Raw genomic sequence first — 18,123 nt, forward strand, 5'->3', positions numbered from 1 at the left:
TTCAGAATATAATTCTGCGGAAAAAAAGAAGAAAAATTATTTGCTTTTGTATTTTTTTCAGCTATTTTATTGCTTCAACTCTTTTTTTAATTCTGTTTTTTAAATTTAAAATCAATAAATATGAAGATGCAAAGTATAACAGTTTTGGTTATACTTATCATTTCAATTAATGCTATTATATTTTTTTTAAAAATTTGTTATGTTTTTGTTGGAGAAAATAGTAACTTCGTCAAGTCATGAAAAATTTTAGGAATTAGTCATGAATTTGAAAATCTATAATGTATCAGATACTCTGTATTCAACAATTTGGTAATCCAGTGTACTGCGATAACCTCCCACTTTGAGACTACAGCTCTTTCTTGAATTTTAAACACCATTTTTATAGAAACGTTTTGATCTCAATGATCACTCAAAAAATGATGTTCTGCAATGGCTGTCTACAGTGAAAGCATCTTTCTTTGACAATAAACAAGTTGTATTCATTTTATGAAAAATGTCCAAATGCTCTTGCATGTAAAAATAAATTTTGTTTTAAAAAGAAAAAAAATTTACGAAAGTATTACCAAAATGGTTTTTATTTTTTGGCAATGCCTCAGCTAGACATTGAATAGCTTTAGACCTAAATTTTATTATTTAAGGAGTAGAGTTGTTATATTTAAGTTCTGAAGTCAAGTGGTTATAATAAAGTATTCTTTTTTGACAGCCTGTAATCATGGAAAAAATACGCGGTGAGTACATCCACTTGCCAGAGTTCAATCCTACAAATGTTGCAAAAGCCTCTTCTGCTGCCGAAGGTCTCTGTCGTTGGGTTTTGGCTATGGAAATTTATGACAGGACAGCTAAAGTATACACACCAATTGTTCTTTTTTCTTACTTTTTTTACACTAGATCTAAACTTTATGCGTGTGTTTAAATTATTTATGCGTAGTGAGGGACAAAATTCTGATTCTAAGTCATTAAAGTATTAAGTTACATTAACATGAGACAAATTTTTTCTCAGATACATTTTTCTGAAGCTGTATAGTGTGTAAAATATTGACTGTATACAATTTAAATAAAAAATTAGAAACCAAAAATGAGCAGAACGACATTTTAAAGATATGTATGTTACTAAAAACCCGCACTTCATCAGGTGACACATTGTCTGCTAACACACTGGAGCCTTTGTGTAGCCTGTTTTTTTTAAAAATTGTTTACATAAGACAAATTTGGCTTTAGCACTTTTCAATTTTGACTTATTATTTTAAAGTTTTTTTTCCAAAAATCTTTTAAAATCAATTTCATACTTTGATTAGATATTGACTGTCATGGTGCGTAGCGTTTTTGAAAAGTGCTTAAAGGTGCTTATTTTTGTTTTTTATAAGCCCTTAAAGGGGCTTTTCTCATTGGGTGTCTTCAAAAAGTGCTTAATTTTCCCTTTTCGAAAATGTTGTTTTAATTCTTTACCATGTCGATTCTCGCCATGTATTATGCAAAAGCGTGCTTTTCACATTGTTCTATTCAACGTTTTTACAATTCATTCAACCACAATACCATCGGTCCATAGCCTATGAAAGCGCCAATCATTTTACATTATTTTATCATGATCATGTAAAGTCTTTGAAAATTATTTTACATTTTTTAAAATATATATATAGTGCTTAAATATTTTTTGAGTGCTTAAAAAGTACTTAAAANCATAGTGTATGAAAGCGTCAATCATTTTACATTATTTTATCATGATCATGTAAAGTCTTTGAAAATTATTTTACATTTTTTTTAATATATATATAGTGCTTAAATATGTTTTGAGTGCTTAAAAAGTACTTAAAAGGTGCTTATTTTTTGTTGAAAGATTTGGCTACACACCTTGACTGTATCATCATGAGCTTTTTATTTTTATCATTAGTTTATGCAAATTGTATTTTAAAAAAATCCTTTTATTTTGATTTTTTAAAGGTTGTAGCACCCAAGAAAGCAAAACTGGCAGAAGCTGAGGAGCAACTAGAGCTGATTATGGAATTGTTAAATGCCAAACGTTCTGAACTGGCAGCTTTAGAATCTAAACTGGCTGCTCTAAAAAAAGATTGTGATGAATCAATACAAAAGAAAAAAGATTTAGAAGCGCAAACTGCTTTATGTGAAATTAACTTACAAAGAGCTGAAAAACTACTTGGAGGCTTAGGAGGTGAAAGGATGAGGTATAGTAACAAATAATTTATATTAAACTTTGATACTAATTCTAAGAATCCTCACAATTTTTCTAACTTATAATTTTTAGAAAAATAATATTTATAAAAATTTTAACGATGCATTTGACATGGTGCATAGCGTTTTTAAAAAGTGCTTAAAGTGCTTATTTTCGATTTTCGTTTTTTAAAAGCCCATAAAGGTGCTTTTAAAAAAATCATTAGGTTTTCTTATAAAAATTGCTTAATTTCCCTTTTTCGAAAATGAGATTTTTTTTCTTTACCATGTCGATTTTCCCCCTGTATTATGCAAAAGCGTGCTTCTCATGTCACAAAAGCGTGCATTCAACGTTTTCTCAATTCATTGTACCACCATCCATTTTGGCGTACTGTTGGTCCAAAGCGTATGAAAGCGCCAATCATTTTACATGTTTGATGAAATACTTGCTAGTCCGCATGTGCCTCTACTGAGCTGAGTTCGGTGAGATTATAGCACTATCATGTGCAACTCTGCTGCATTTTCCAAGATATTCTCAATTTCAGGCTTCATTTTCCATTCTCTGAAATTAAACCGAAAAATCTCTCGGTCATTTTATAATGGCTAATATAATCAAAAAACGAGTTCTTGGTCAAAAACTAGTTATTTTATCATGATCAAGTAATGTCTTTGAAAATTATTTTGCATTTTGTTAATGTATATAGTGCTTAAAAATATATTTAGAGTGCATGAAATTACTTTAAAGGTGCTTATTTTTTGTTGAGAGATTCGACTATGCACCCTGTAGACGCACAAAAACATTTTTCCCCTTTCCAAAAAATGTCGCAGTGGACTAATCGCAGAGACATGGTTCCCAGTGGAACACCAAAGTTAAGCATCACTGGCTGCAGTCAGTAAGCAGGTGGGTGACCACTTTGATCAGCCTGCATAGGGACCGAGGGTGCGTAGTATCAGTCCTCGTTAATCTATCGTGAAGTGCTCGACTTTGTGCTCAGGTCGTCGAACTACCAAAGCAGGGGAGGCATCCCCTCTGTAGAGGATCAAAATTGCGATGGCTTGTCTTCAGATCACCCTCAGGGATGTTTCCCAGACCATCGCCAATAACCTATTGTGCAGCTCTATTGCGACATAAATGAAGTACCTACCCCTGTGGCAGAATTTTTTCTGGCATTCTGCGACATACCTCTCTAATACTAATATCTTTCTGCAAGATACTTTTAAAAATAACAAATATACTTGTTACTAAATTAAAGTAACAAAAGCATCAACTTAAAAAAATTTTTTTTTGCATCAAATAAAATTATTTTTTGATTAAATATGTAATAATTTTTATTCTAATGTTATGGGCAAAATTCTCGCATTTTGTAGGGGGGAAAACACACTAATTATTCCCTTTTTCGCATTTTGTAAATCATCATCACATTTAAAAAAAATAACAAAAAAGTTGTGAAATCCACAGCAGTTTCGGTAGTAACTGCCGAAAAAAAAAGATCGACGGCAAAATCATACGAAACGGACTCTTTGAAAAAAGATTACTAAATGCGTGTTTTCATTTTAAAATGCAGTTGTTGTAATAAATTATATCGTTATAAAAATATTGGATTTTAAATACTGTGTGGAAATCAATAGTAATAACTGCATTAAAAAATTAGAACGAAAATTTCTACAGGGAGCAAAACCAAATTTTACTTCACTATTCTTTATTTTTTATTATTCTCAAATGAGAATAGATAAATCACAAGCATTTTTTTCCATTCTGATCAGTGAGAAAGACATCTTTTTAAATATAATTCTGAAGAAAAGATAAAACTTTCAATATTTTTGAGGGAAGAGAATCCAAAGTTTTTTACTTTTCAAAAGTAAAATCTTTCCGCAAGAACTCATTAACGTTCTGCGACGGTGTCACCGTGTCCCCAAGATTCTGCCACGGGGGTACCCACCATCTACCCCTTCCAAAAAATAATAAAATTCCAAAAAAAAATCATCATTAAATGGAATTATTTCTTTCAGATGGGCAAACGAGGCCAAGAGTCTTGAAGTGAAATTAGGGAACTTATCAGGTGATGTCCTCCTGGCATCCGGAGTCATTGCTTATCTTGGACCTTACACTTCACATTACAGGAGTCAATGCATTGAGGATTGGGTCAGATATTGCATCGTAAGTAGTTTTGTCATTTTGAGCTATTCAAAACTGCTCTAATTATTGAAATTTATGTTCTGCTTATGGATCGTGTTTTCTTGGTGCGTAGCGTTTTTAAAAAGTGCTTTAAGGTGCTTATTTTCGATTTTCATTCTTTAAGAGCCCTTTAAGATGCTTTTTTTCATTAGGTGTTTTTAAAAAGGGCTTATTTTTCCCTTTTCCTAAATGAGATTTTTTTTTCTTTACCATATAAATTTTTGCTTCCAATTACTCAAAAAGCGTGGTTTTCACATTGTTCTATTCAACGTTTTCATAATTCATTCAACCACAATCTATTTCGGCATACCATTGGTCTGTAGCGTATGAAAGTGCCAATCATTTTATGAAATACTTGCGAGTTCGAATACTGAGCTGGATTCGGTTGGAAGGATTCATGCATTCTCATGAGCAACACTGCTGCATTTTGAAAGAGAGATAATCTTTTTAAATAATAGTTAAATTAATTATTTATAATTTTGAATACATTTTTTACATAATTGTGTAAAGTAATAATAAATTTTAAAAAATTTAATGATTCACTCAATATTGAATGTATTTAAAATTGTGAAATTGTTTTTATGGTGGCTAATATAATCACAAAAAGAATTCTTTGTCAGAAACTAGTCATTTCATCATGATCATGTAACTTAGAAAACTATTTTGCATTTTGTTAACATAGATATATATGAAGAAGAACTTTTAACAATATGAGGGAAAAAAATTATTAGTGTGCATATCCTAATTATAATGGTTTTTTAAAGTGCTTAAAAATATTTTTTGAGTGCTTAAAAAGTGCTTATTTCTTGCTGAAAAATTTGACTATGCACCCTGCTTTTTACACTAGGGAGTGCTGCAAGCTCTTGACTGCCTATACTTCTGGATTACTATTTTTCGTGTGTTTTGAAGCCATTTGGCTCACAAGGTGATCATTGTGGTTTGAAGCAATCTTGAGTAGTATTTCTTGTACACATGTATTTGTTACCTGATTTATTATTTGTGTTTAAAAGAAAAATTATTGTAAGAATCGTCCTTTGAAGACCTGTTATTACAACATTTAATAATTGTCATGTTGAAACAGAATCGTTATGAAACTCTTCTTACCTTGTTAATATTATATCAACTCTGAAATTTTAGCCGAAACAATATTTTGTAAAATAAGCTTTATCTCGCTGCTCAAACAATAATATGCTGACATTAACGTATGATGGTGCACAGCTTGCACCAAAAAGAAACAGTAATAAATAAGTAAAAAGAGGCCAAATCAGAACTGCCAAAAAGCGCAAGCTCTTTCTAAATCTAGCAACCATGCCACCTAGGGTCGGGATAGCCTGGTTGGTAGGGCACTGGGCCCATGTCCAAGAGTTTGTGGGTTCGATCACCGCCGGCCGAAGACTCCCCATGTAGTAAATGGTGACTGATGCACGTTAAATCTGTCGAGTCGCAAAGTCCTCCATGTTCCCATAACAAATCAGTACCTCTGGGGGTACTGATCCAGGAGTTTCCTTGTCTTCTGGATTGGTTCAAAAATTACAAGGTTACGGAGTTGAGCATTAATAGTAGTGAACCTAAAAATTGAATCAGCTGTTCAACAACGGATAGATAAAAAAAATTTAAAAAAAAACATGCCACCTTTTTTAACAATGCATCTCTAAATAACTAAAACAAATTTTCACTTCAAACTCACCAGAATTAGTAAATATTATTAACATCTTAGAAAATACAGTAGATTTGAGATAAAAAAAACTATACAATTTAGTTCTTTTATTAAAAACAAAATTGTCTGTCTGAAAATATTGCCTTGCAGAATAAGCTATGTTAAGCAGCTGTATACTTTCTAACTAGACACAGAGCAAGTTAAAAGCTCGAAATTGCTGTTGTTTACATTTATATTGAAAACAGCATCCATAGGATAGTTTTCAGGTTATTTTATTAAAATTAACTATTAATCATTTAAATTTCTTTAATAAAGAAAAAGTACAATTTAATAATGCAGAACCCCAATTAATTATTTTTTTATGGAACATCTCTTTGCAAACAATAGAAAAAGGGAAAAGCAGGAATGCGAGTCAGTCAATGCTCTTGATTATTGATAAATATACAGTAGGTGTAAAAAGCTGACTTCACTTTGCGCTTTTTCAGTTTCTGCAATAATTTCCTAAACCGACAATACTGCAAGCTTCAACATTTATGTCAACTGAGCATAAATATTGCTGTGACGGTGATCGTTTTAAATTAATTAGTGGATTCGCACAGGTAGCATTATTGACTTTAAGCCGTTGCAGATACATCTTAATTTGGATGTAGTAATATCATGATAATTATTTCAAAGAATTGAATAAAATAGATTAAAAAAATTGATTTATTAATTATTGAAAAGGGCTATAATTCTAAATATAAAAATAAAGAAAAACCCCTTAAAAGGATCAAGAGAAATCACTCTTCATATAGAGCATTTCTATTAAGATTTCTATAGAATGGTTGGGACTGGGTGACCCAAAAGGCACCCCAGTTGCCAAAAATTGGAAATTGAAAGTAAATGAATTATTTTCAACGGACAGTTAGGAGCATGGGTAGAGATCCAAGGTTGGCAAATTATCGAAAGATAGCATAGTCAAAAATAAAGCCAACCTCCCATAATCAACATTAGATTTAAAAAAAACTTTTGCAATCGCGAAACGCCAACAAGGCTTTTGAAAATTTAGTATAACCATGTAACTGATACATATTTGTGGTAAGAAATAAAGAATAAAGAGTTATAAATAGATTTTTTGTTTTCGATTATTCGCGACAGTGAATTAATGAGTCTTACATTAATATTGAAATAAAAAGTTAACCATTACATGATCGATAAGAAAAGAATAAAATATTTTGTATTCGCTTTTTATAAATTGTAATAAAAATTTAATGATTGATTTAATTTAATTAAAATTTGATTAAGAATGATTAAAAAAAATAAGTTTAAGAAATTGAAGAAATTTTAAAAGCTAGGAAATATGTAATGCCATCACAAATATCAAACATGCTGTTTAAGGTGTTTCCCACAAAGAGAAACAAATCCTCTTTTTTTTTCTTCGTTGTTATATCAGGAGAAACTGTTTTTCTTCTCAAAACGATATTTTCTATTTCAAATTGGCCAGATGTTCTTTTTTGTGTTATTAATGGAATGCTGTTAAATTCTTTGTTTTCCCCCATAGAAACATAGAATTCCATGCACTAGAAAATTTTCATTGAGTGAAACTCTTGGAGATCCTGTAAAAATACAGTTTTGGAATTTGAATGGTCTGCCCAGAGACGCTTTTTCTACTGATAATGGTGTCATCGTAGAATATGGAAAGAGATGGTGAGTAAAGCACAAACTCATATTTAAAAATTTTAGAAAGTTATTAATGTTTTCGAAAAACTGAACTGTAGTGTTTTTAAAAAATGCTTAAAGGTGCTTATTTTTGATTTACGTTTTTTAAAAGTCCTTAAAGGTGCTTTTTTTATTCTTAGTTTGTAAAAAGTGCTTAATTTTCTATCTTTTAAATGGAGATTTTTTCTTTGCCATGTCGATTGTTGTTCTAAATTACAAAAAATGCATGATTTTCACAATTTTCTCTGCACTATTTATCAGAAACTAGTTGATTTATTATGATTATGTAAAGTTTTTTAATTTCATTGATTTTATGTTTATAAATTAAGAACTTTAAACTTTAGGAAAAAATAATTCTTATTAATGCGCAGATCCTAATTATGATTTTTTTTTTTTTGGAAAGTGATTAAAAATATTTTTTGAGTGCTTAAAAAATACTTAGAAGGTGCTTATTTTTTGTTGAAAAATCTGGCTACGCACCCTGATATTGCTATCTTTTTCTTTGTGGCTTAGATAAAAGAAAGCCTGTTCCAAGCGAAGTGAAATATTTCAATTACTGCTTTTGAAGTTCTCTCTCGCTCAGCATGTCTTGAACAAACATCTGCTGAGTGTCTAAATGAGAAGGGGATAACTTGTGTGAGCATTTTTTGTATGGAGTCAAAATTGATCAAATTAATTTTACAATTTAACAAGCCTTAAACTAAACTGAATAATGCCATTATATCAAACTGATTATTTTCTATCCAAACCGGGACCTTAATATATTTAAACGAACTATTTTGTTATTGAAATTAATTGAAAAAGCATGTCACTTCAGTTTCAACAGGAAATTTTATGTTAAACTTTGCTTCCATTATACTATTAGAGCGCTTTGGGGGAGGTGACGTAGGACTAACCCTGTCTATTTAATTTATATTTATCAATTGTATGAAACAAGAGCTACACATTTGATTCAGTTAAGTATCGTAAAATTTTTTAAAGCTTACATATTTATGAAAGTAACACTATTTATATATATTCTGACTTTTCTCTTTTTTGTTATGTTTTAAACAATTTTTTCAATTAAATTTCATGTTTCAAAAAATGCTCTTTTCTCAGGCCCCTCATGATAGATCCGCAGGGTCAAGCAACCAAGTGGGTGAAGAATATGGAGAGTAACTTGGCGGTCGTGAATCTCACTGACCCTGATCTCCTTCGGACACTGGAGAACAGCTTACAATTTGGGTGGCCAGTTCTGTTGGAAAATGTGGGGGAGGTATTGGATCCTTCTTTGGAGCCACTTCTTCTCAAGAAAACCTTCAAACAAGGTAAGAAAAGGAAAGCATTAATCATTTTATCTCACATCACAAAATTTTTCACTAATATGTGTTGTACTCTTCAGGTACTATGGACATGGTACAGATTGGAGATACTGTTGTGGAGTTCAACAAAGATTTTCGCCTGTACATCACAACCAAGCTACGAAATCCCCATTATTTGCCCGAGATTTCAACCAAAGTATCACTACTAAACTTCATGATAACTCCTGAAGGTTTAGAAGATCAACTCTTGGGCATTGTTGTAGCTCAAGAAAGGTAAGCATGTCTAACTCTAAAGAGCTACAGTGTTGTTTTGTTATATCTAACTACTGTGTCATTAAGTTGTGCATTTGCTTGCTTGTGTATCCAACAGGCCAGACTTGGAGGAAGCTCGCCAGCAGCTGATTGTGCAGACAGCTGCGAATGAGAAGTCTCTGAAAGAGCTTGAAGACAAGATCCTCTACACCTTGGCACAGTCAGAGGGGAGCAACATTTTGGAGAATGAAGAGGCCACAAATATTCTGGATTCATCAAAGTTTCTTGTGGATGACATCAAAGCAAAGCAAAAGGTATCTTTTTTTTTGAATGGCAGGCACTTGGGTCTATTTCCTATTGACCTCAGAAATGTCAAAATTGCCCCTTCACTACTCAATTGCCCAAATAAGACTGTAGCAAGTTCTGTTTCAAGTCAGTGGGAGGTTCATTGGTCATATTGACACTGCTTTGTAAAACTGACACATTAAACTATAATAATAAGTGATTAATATTAGATAACTCAACTTCCTATATTGGTCACATGTCTATTGGTCTTTATGATTATTATTCTCATTATGATTAATAAGTTTTTTATTTAATGGTGGATATTTGGGTCTATTTCCCACTGACCTCAGAAATTCCGGAATTGCCACTCTCATCGTTACCCAGTGGGCAACTGTGGCTAAGCCACGGCGGTGGCGTAGCGTCTCCCACGTCATACAACAGGGTTGCCACTCCACAGGGAAAACACAGGGAATTTAAAACCCACCTAAAAATGCATGGAATTTTAATTTTTTCTTTGCAAACTGGAAAAATACAGGGAATTTTGTTTTTCAAAAAATGGTGGCCACTCAAAGCATTATCTATGGGATATTTAACTATGATATTTCAGCTATACTAAACTATCTCATTTACTATAGCATTATTTAAGCATGTTCAGCTGTTTTTCCAGCAATTAAAGCTAATAAATATAGTTAGCCCAATACAGCTCACGCAAGAGCACAATAATTGTTGTTTCCTCTTAATATATTGTGTATAATATGTACAGGGAAAACACAGGGAATTTTTTTTCCAAATTTGAGTGGCAACCCTGTACAACCACAAACACATTTATAGGATGGGTTACATTCACACAGAAAAAATGACATAGAAGAACAGAGAGAGAGAGAAAGTTACATCCATGCCTATGGTGGGACTCAAACCCACAACCACTGGCCCTGTAGTCCAGTACAGTAACCACTAGACCAGTGATCGACATGACCAGTGATTATGATACAATATGTAGTATATGATAAAAAAATACAACAATAAGTTATAACCACTAGACCAGTGATAGACGCAAGGCAAAAGGTTATTCACTTTACTTAGCTATTTATTAATTGATTAAACTAAGTTCAACTACTCTCTAACATTTTAATAGATACTGACATCCGAGATTGTTGCAGAATATCATTGTATCTGTTAGTCAACAGAACGAAGTTTTATAAAGCAATAAATTTATTTAAAAACAAGACAAATTATCACAAACAGAGTGACTAGTGAAAAGAATGAATACGAGCAATAAGCTTAGATACTCTTCAGAAGCTTAAATACTCTTTAAACAGATAACGGATGACGTCATGATCCACGCGAGAATGTCCAACAGCAAATGAAAATTAACTGGCTGATCAACGCAGACCATGACGTTACCGACGTAAGTTGAATGCATGAGATCGTTATCTTCGACGACTGACGAAGTTCGAACCTTATACCTTTTATTTTTATGTTATTTAATCAAAATAGAAAAAACCCTTTTAGCATTTATTTATCTAACAGATGCAACTATAGTTTTTTTTTTTTTTTTGAATTTCATACATTAAAATTCATGATAATATCTTCCTTTACAGATTGCTGATGAAACCACTGCAAATATCAATGAGTCTCGACTTTTGTACCAACCTGTTGCTCAAAGATCCTCTGTTCTGTTCTTCTCCATAACAGACCTTCCCAACGTTGATCCTATGTACCAGTACTCTCTTAACTGGTTCATCAACTTGTTTTTGAGAGCCATTCAACAAAGGTTCGATAAATATGGTGTATTACAATTTTTTTTTTATTTTTACTCTTTCAATATTGCTAATAATTGTCCCTCTTCCAGTGAGAAGTCGGATGACTTAACTCAGCGACTGCAGAATCTCAGTGACTATTTCACGTACAGTTTGTACTGCAATATATGCAGATCCTTATTTGAAAAGGACAAGTTGCTCTTCTCCTTTGTACTCTGCTGCAATTTGCTGATGTATGGATACTTTTTCTTTCTTTATTCACACATCTTCATTTTGGATGTACACTCAATTAACCCTTTCATTATTATGACCAATGCACAAAGCCTCGTTCGCTATTTCATAGACATAATGTTATTTTAATGTCCATTAGAACATCCGCACTGGACCATTTATTCCGATAGAACGACTGAAATTTGGTAATTTGATTTTGAAAAATTTTCAAAGAAGATGTTAAAGAAATTATTTATTTATCATTTGATGTTAACCACATGACAAATCAGGGAAAACAAGTTTTAGATAAAAAGTCAGAAAATTATGTGGGAAAAATCTGCGATTAAATGCAGATTAATGTATAGTTTTTTTTAAAATATTTTTTTAGAATGACTTAGTTGTTAAAAAGTTGTTCTTTTATTTTATTGATTAATAAGTTATCTCTTAATATTTAGTTTTCTTTCACTTTGTTTCATTTTTTTGAATTTTTTTTATTTATTTAATAGCTAAATGTTAAAAGTATTGCGTTTTTATTGTTTATTTATTTTTTTGCTAGTCTGTTTAAAAACACTTTTTTGATTTAACTTAGTAAATATAGATTAACTTTAATTATATATGGATTGTTTATATATTTGTCAGTTTCTTTTTAGGACAGTTTGATAATTGGTGTTAAAACATTTTGTTTTAATTTATTAATTTATTGTTATAATTTTATATTATTTAATTATTAATTAATTAATCTTTTAAATAAGTTTTGCTCAATCAAATTATACAGTCTTATTGATGCTTATCTTTCCCATAATTACTGTTTTAATCGATGTTGATGTATTGGATTTTAATTGTTTATTATATTGTTGTTTCCAAAAATGTTCTTACATTGATTAAATATAATTTAACTTCAATTATGCGCAGATTATTTACATATTATTAGTATTTTCTGCAGCAACTTCATACTTATAAAAAAATTGATTTTCTTTTAAAATATTGCCTAATAAATTCCCTTAGTCTTATTTTTTCTTTTAGTGACATTTCTGACAGTTTATTATTTTTAATCGGAGTTGACATAATTTGAATCACCTGATTTTTTTCAAATAAAAATAATTTATAAATGCTTACATTGATTCAATATGAAACTTCAACTATACACAGATTATTTATTTATTTTTAGTATTTTTTGCAACAACTTCACTCCTACAAAAAAATTGCTTTTTTCAAAATATTGCTTTAGTCTTATTTTTTTTTTAAGTCGCATTTGTGACAATTTATTATTTTTAATTGGAATTGACATAATTTAAATCACCTGATTTTATTTGAAATAAAAATAATGTATAAATGCTTACTTAGAGTTGCAATTTTGATTATAATTCTAATTTAAAATTTTATAAATTTTTTTAAAAAAAATTCCGGACGTTTTACATAAATCTAACAAAAAAAGTCAGGAAATTTTTTTTTCTCTTTGAGTATGAACCCTGTCAACACACTTAATCCTTTTCAAAAGGATAATCTCTGTAATCTGCATAATCTCCTAAATCCTAGGTGGTAATAATTTACGGTAATTTGTGTAACTTTCTTTACTAAGGGATACTTTTTCTGTTTGAAAATAGTATTTGCTCTTTTCTATTAAATATCAGGTTTAATTTTCAGTTTAAACCGGCAGTGTCCATCGAGAATGGCAACTCCGAACTACCTATGAAGTATTATTTCAAAGGTTACTCTTATATTACAATCGAAGAAAGTTACGCCAATTTATAAATTATTTATCGCCAATTTACAAATTATTAGAATTATTAGAACTCGGGCATAGCAGAAGTCGTCAAAACGTTTTGTTTCATCGTGTTTTTATTCTGCCGGAAACAAAACAAAAAATAATAATAATCTGCTGTGATTGGCAGTTTGCCCATTTTTGTTTGGGAGTTTTGCTGTTTGTGGGTCTGCAGACGAGTTTTGCACAATTGTATATAAAAAATTCATGTGTTGATGAATTTACAATGAGAAAAGAGTACAAAAATGGCGTTTGCAAGCGAAAGTAATGCAGTTGATTTTTCAGATTATGAAGATGTGAACATATACAAAGACTAATATTTAACTTGTTTTCATTTGCCTGAGATAATGTGGGATAGTAAACTGATGGTAAATTAAATGTTATTTACACATAAAAAAAAAATTTAAATTTCAACTTAGAACTTGTATATTATGTTTTGTTTTAGTTCCTTGTATTTATTAATGAAGTAAAAAAATATGTTCATTTTTTGCATTTTGTTTATGAAAAAGTTGGTAAGGAAAGAGTTAATTACATAAGCATTGCTTTATTAAAAACGGTTAAGTATTTTTTTAGCATTAAATAAATATTTGTGGTATTTTTGTGCACTCTCAATAATAAGTTATATATTTCAATGAACATAACTTTTTACCACAGGTCAGATAGAAAATTAGAAAAAACAGAATTTAAATTTTTTCTAACTGGGGGTGTTGGACTGGAAAATACAACGCCAAATCCTGCTTCAGCATGGTTGCAAGATAAATGCTGGGATGAATTGTGCAGATTATCAGATTTTAAAGTATTCCATGGCTTGAAGTAAGTGATTAGTTTTGATTTTCAATGATTTGTAAAGTATTAAGAATGCTTTTTTAAAATGATATATACTGACGTGAAATATCCTCAGTGGTTTACAAATCATGGGTTAGAGTCCCCTTGCCATTAGGGTAACCGTGGGAGGTTCTCATGGTCTTCCTCTCCATGTAACGCAAATTCGGGTTAATTCCTTAAAAAAGTCCTCGACGAAGGCAAAATTTCTCCCAATACTTGATCCAGAAGTTCCCTTGTCTTCTGGAATGGATTCACAATTACAAGGATACGGAGTTGAACATTAGAAGTTGTAAACCCAAAAATTGGGTCGGCTGTTCAACGACAATTATAAAATGCTTGTTTAAGTCACTTATCCCCTTATTTTCAATTTTTTAAAATTGCAAAACAACGTAATAAGACATTTTGTAAAAAATTGCACTTGAAATATTTCGAATTTGTATCAAAAGTTAAATTAAATACAAGAAAATGTTAGGAAATTATTTTTTAAAGAGTTTCAGAGATTAGGAGTTTTGACAACAAAAGAAAGGAATCTTTTGTTCCAGATCCAGAAGTTCCCTTGTGTTTTGGGTTGGGTTCAAAATTACAAGGCTATGTAGTTGAGCATTAGTTGTCATAAATCCAGGATTTGGGTCGGCTGTTCAACCACGGTTATAAAAATTATTAAAAAGAATATTTATGTGTGTTGAGTTTAACAGTATTATAGGGCTAAGTTTATGGTTGCCACTGACAACAGATAACCAACTAAATTAAACAAATGGCATTGAAAAAGTTGCCTCCCAATATTTTTTCATTCAAAATATTTCTATGTGCATTTTATTATCTTTTAATAATATGGAATTATGAATATTTTATAATATTTCATGTGTTCTAAATATTTTATATGTTCTGATATGTTGATTTAAATAAATACAAGTTAAATAAATGAAAGTTAAATTAAATACAAGAAAATGTTAGGAAGTTTTTTTTAAAGAGTTTCAGGGATTAAGAGTTTTGACAACAGAAGAAAAGAATCTTTTGTTCCAGATCCAGAAGTTCCCTTGTCTTTTGGAGTGAGCTCAAAATTACAAGGCTATATAGTTGAGCATTAGTAGTCGTAAACCCAGGAATTGGGTCGGCTGTTCAACCACGGTTTTAAAAATTATGTAAAAAAAATATTTATGTGTGTTGAGTTTAACAGTGTTATAGGGCTGAGTTTATGGTTGCCACAGTCAACAGATAACCAATTAAATAAAACTGGCATTGAAAAAGTTGCCTGCCAATATTTTTTCATTGAAAATATTTCTATGTGCATTTTATAATTTTTTTATAATATGGAATTATGAATATTTTATAATCTTTCACATGGTCAAAATATTTTATATGTTCTGATATGTTGATTTATTTCATGCTTGTTTCTTAAAATTTTTCTTCAGTTTGGAAATGAAACTTGTGCCTACCATACTTTGAGAAAAACTTTATAAAAAAAATGACTTCATTAATATCAACAATTTTTTCATCCTTTAAAGTTTTGAGGTTTAGAATATGTGACCACATGTGTTAAAAAGTTGCCACTGTAAAAAATGCATATAACACCCAGTTTTCAATTTAAAAAAAAATGATGTTCAGATGAAAATTACTAACTCTAATAAAAATTTAAAAAATTGGAATAAGTATTAATGACAGCGAGAGTTATTTTAACAAAAATTCTTAGAACTGCTTGATTTTTGAAACTAGCATTTTAAAGTCTTCCAACATGACTCTGCATCACGACTTGTTTGATTGTAAGTTGAAAGATTTTGTGTTTCAACTAACAAACTTATGGAGCTATGAAAGTAAGCTTGTGTTTGCATATTTACTTTGTTCAAAATAGCTGTGCCAGTTCTAAATATTCTAATCATTTTAATGTTTAAAGAAAAGCATTAAAAAAAAAATCAGTGTTAGTTGCTTTTAATGCTATTTTCCTGTATTTGTACCTTATTCAACTTATGATAACTGTGTATGTATCTTTTATGTGCTACGGTTAAATGAATTGTAGCATTGTTACATACCAATATTGACCTCTTCCTCTATTTTTTCAAAAAACTCTCAATTTTGTCATGAGATTCTTACAAGTAAAAATATAATAATTAGAATTTATATTAATATAATAATTTATATTTGACAGAATGTAAAGAATAACAAGCTTCCTAAGACCAGAAGAAATTTAGAAATTTTCCGACGTATCCTTTCACCTATATGTTATGCTTTCGAGGCGCTGTGTAAACAGGCTTAATATTCTAGAAAGTTTTATTATTGTGTTTAAATTTACGTGTAATTCTACCATTCATAAGAATTTTCTGTGTTACATAAATTCTGACAAGTCGTAAGCCTTAAATAAATTTTAAAAAATTAATATCACAACATAAATAAATAGTATGGTTTCATATGTTTTTAGTGTTATCCCTTGTTTGGCTATATTAGTGCAAAATATTGCCGTTGGTTTTTTAAAAAATTTTTTTTTATATCATAATAGCATGCTTGTGGAGTCTTCCGAATTCACTAGTTGTTTGTTTCGTTGAAATTTATATTGAAAAAACGCATTACAGTGCGGCTTTGAGGAGAAATCCTCCCGACAAAAGTCTGGGGCTGTCACTATGCATTGTAAACACTACAAATATAATAATATTGGATAGCACACGTTTTCAAGCTTAGGCATAAAAATTAATCTAGAGTAGTAACCTAGAAGTCTTACGACAAATTTTAACACCTAGTGCCATCTGTGCTTGGCTTTACGCGGTCAACCATTCATACTTTTTTAATGTAAAAAATCAACTTCCATATTTGTAGTGATTAGTACTTTCCTTTTATTTTGGTAGTCCTATGTTGTTTTCCACTTAAATATAAAAGGTGTCTTCTAAAAATGCAATTTCTTCTTTTTTACAGAGATGAATTTATGTCTACTGCAGAATCCTGGAAAGAAATTTCTAACTCTAAAGACCCACAAAGCATTCCACTGCCTGGTATTTGGGAAGAAAAACTCTCCCTTTTTCAAAGACTCTTGCTTTTGAGGTGTTTAAGATTTGATAAGGTACTACTTCACTTTAAAATTGACTATTTTTAAAGTAGGTACTAAATGTTTTGTTTTTAAACTTTTTCACCTTTAAGCCTTATTTAGTTAAGGTTTTAGTTTTCACCTTTAAGCCTTATTTAGCTTTTTCACCTTATATTTAGTTAAGGTAAAAACCATTTAATCCATGGGAAAACCTAGTAAATTTAATCATGTTATTTATTTTCAGATTTTTTATTTATAGCTGATAGAAATTAGATATTTCTATATTATAAGAATTATGGGATAATATAGATTTATCTTATGTAAGCAAGTAATTAACCATCAGACAAGTGACATGGTGTAAACTATCTCCTAAATTTTTATTGTGAACAGGGTGCGTAGCGTTTGTAAAAAGTACTTAAAGGTGCTTTTTTGGAGATTTCGTTTTTAAAAGCTTTTAAAGGTGCATTTTTCAGCTGGCGTTTTTAAAAAGTGCTTTTTCCCCCCGAATAATTCCCCCCCCTTCAGTGATATCTGGTGGATCCCATGCTTTTCACGAAAAATGGGGTGTTTGCTACGTAATCATTCACGTGGACTTCATGTCATACCCACGTTATGGCGCATGCATGCACCTTTGAAACCGAAACCCGAATGCTCCAATTCGGATGGAGAATATCAGATCCTTATTAAATGTTTTTCTTTTTAATTTATTTTAATTTTATTATTGTTTATTTTATTTCACTTCTAAAACTTTTTTGACGTAGGGGGTACGGGTACTTTTGTTCTGAGTTCAGGGTCAAGTTGAATTCACTCGATGATGTGGGAAAGTACTGATTGTTTCGATTTACGTCTGTTTCTTTTTGGGTTTTTTAACGCTAAAACTGTTTATAAAAATTTTTTGTTTTTCAATGATATCACTGATTGAATATGAATTTTTTGAGTGCTTGAAAATTTTTGTAAAGTGCTTGAAAAGTTTTTAAAAAGTGCTTATTTTTGATTCAAAGATTTGGCATAAACTCAAGAA

At 30.6% G+C, this 18,123-nt stretch overlaps 1 protein-coding gene across 1 annotated transcript in view; it reads left to right on the top strand.

Moving 5' to 3' along the window:
• LOC107454707 (dynein axonemal heavy chain 7) overlaps window positions 1-18,123 on the top strand; it is a 127,184-nt gene that overhangs the window by 79,520 nt on the left and 29,541 nt on the right. The window contains exons 39-48 of the mRNA XM_071187076.1: window positions 704-844; window positions 1,939-2,180; window positions 4,177-4,324; window positions 7,540-7,685; window positions 8,796-9,004; window positions 9,079-9,271; window positions 9,369-9,564; window positions 11,137-11,309; window positions 11,388-11,528; window positions 13,922-14,080. Coding sequence (XP_071043177.1) covers window positions 704-844; window positions 1,939-2,180; window positions 4,177-4,324; window positions 7,540-7,685; window positions 8,796-9,004; window positions 9,079-9,271; window positions 9,369-9,564; window positions 11,137-11,309; window positions 11,388-11,528; window positions 13,922-14,080 — 1,748 coding nt within the window. The remainder of the gene's footprint in view (window positions 1-703; window positions 845-1,938; window positions 2,181-4,176; window positions 4,325-7,539; window positions 7,686-8,795; window positions 9,005-9,078; window positions 9,272-9,368; window positions 9,565-11,136; window positions 11,310-11,387; window positions 11,529-13,921; window positions 14,081-18,123) is intronic.

Source organism: Parasteatoda tepidariorum, chromosome 10, assembly GCF_043381705.1.
Source record: "Parasteatoda tepidariorum isolate YZ-2023 chromosome 10, CAS_Ptep_4.0, whole genome shotgun sequence".
NCBI classification, from domain to species: Eukaryota; Metazoa; Arthropoda; class Arachnida; order Araneae; family Theridiidae; genus Parasteatoda; species Parasteatoda tepidariorum.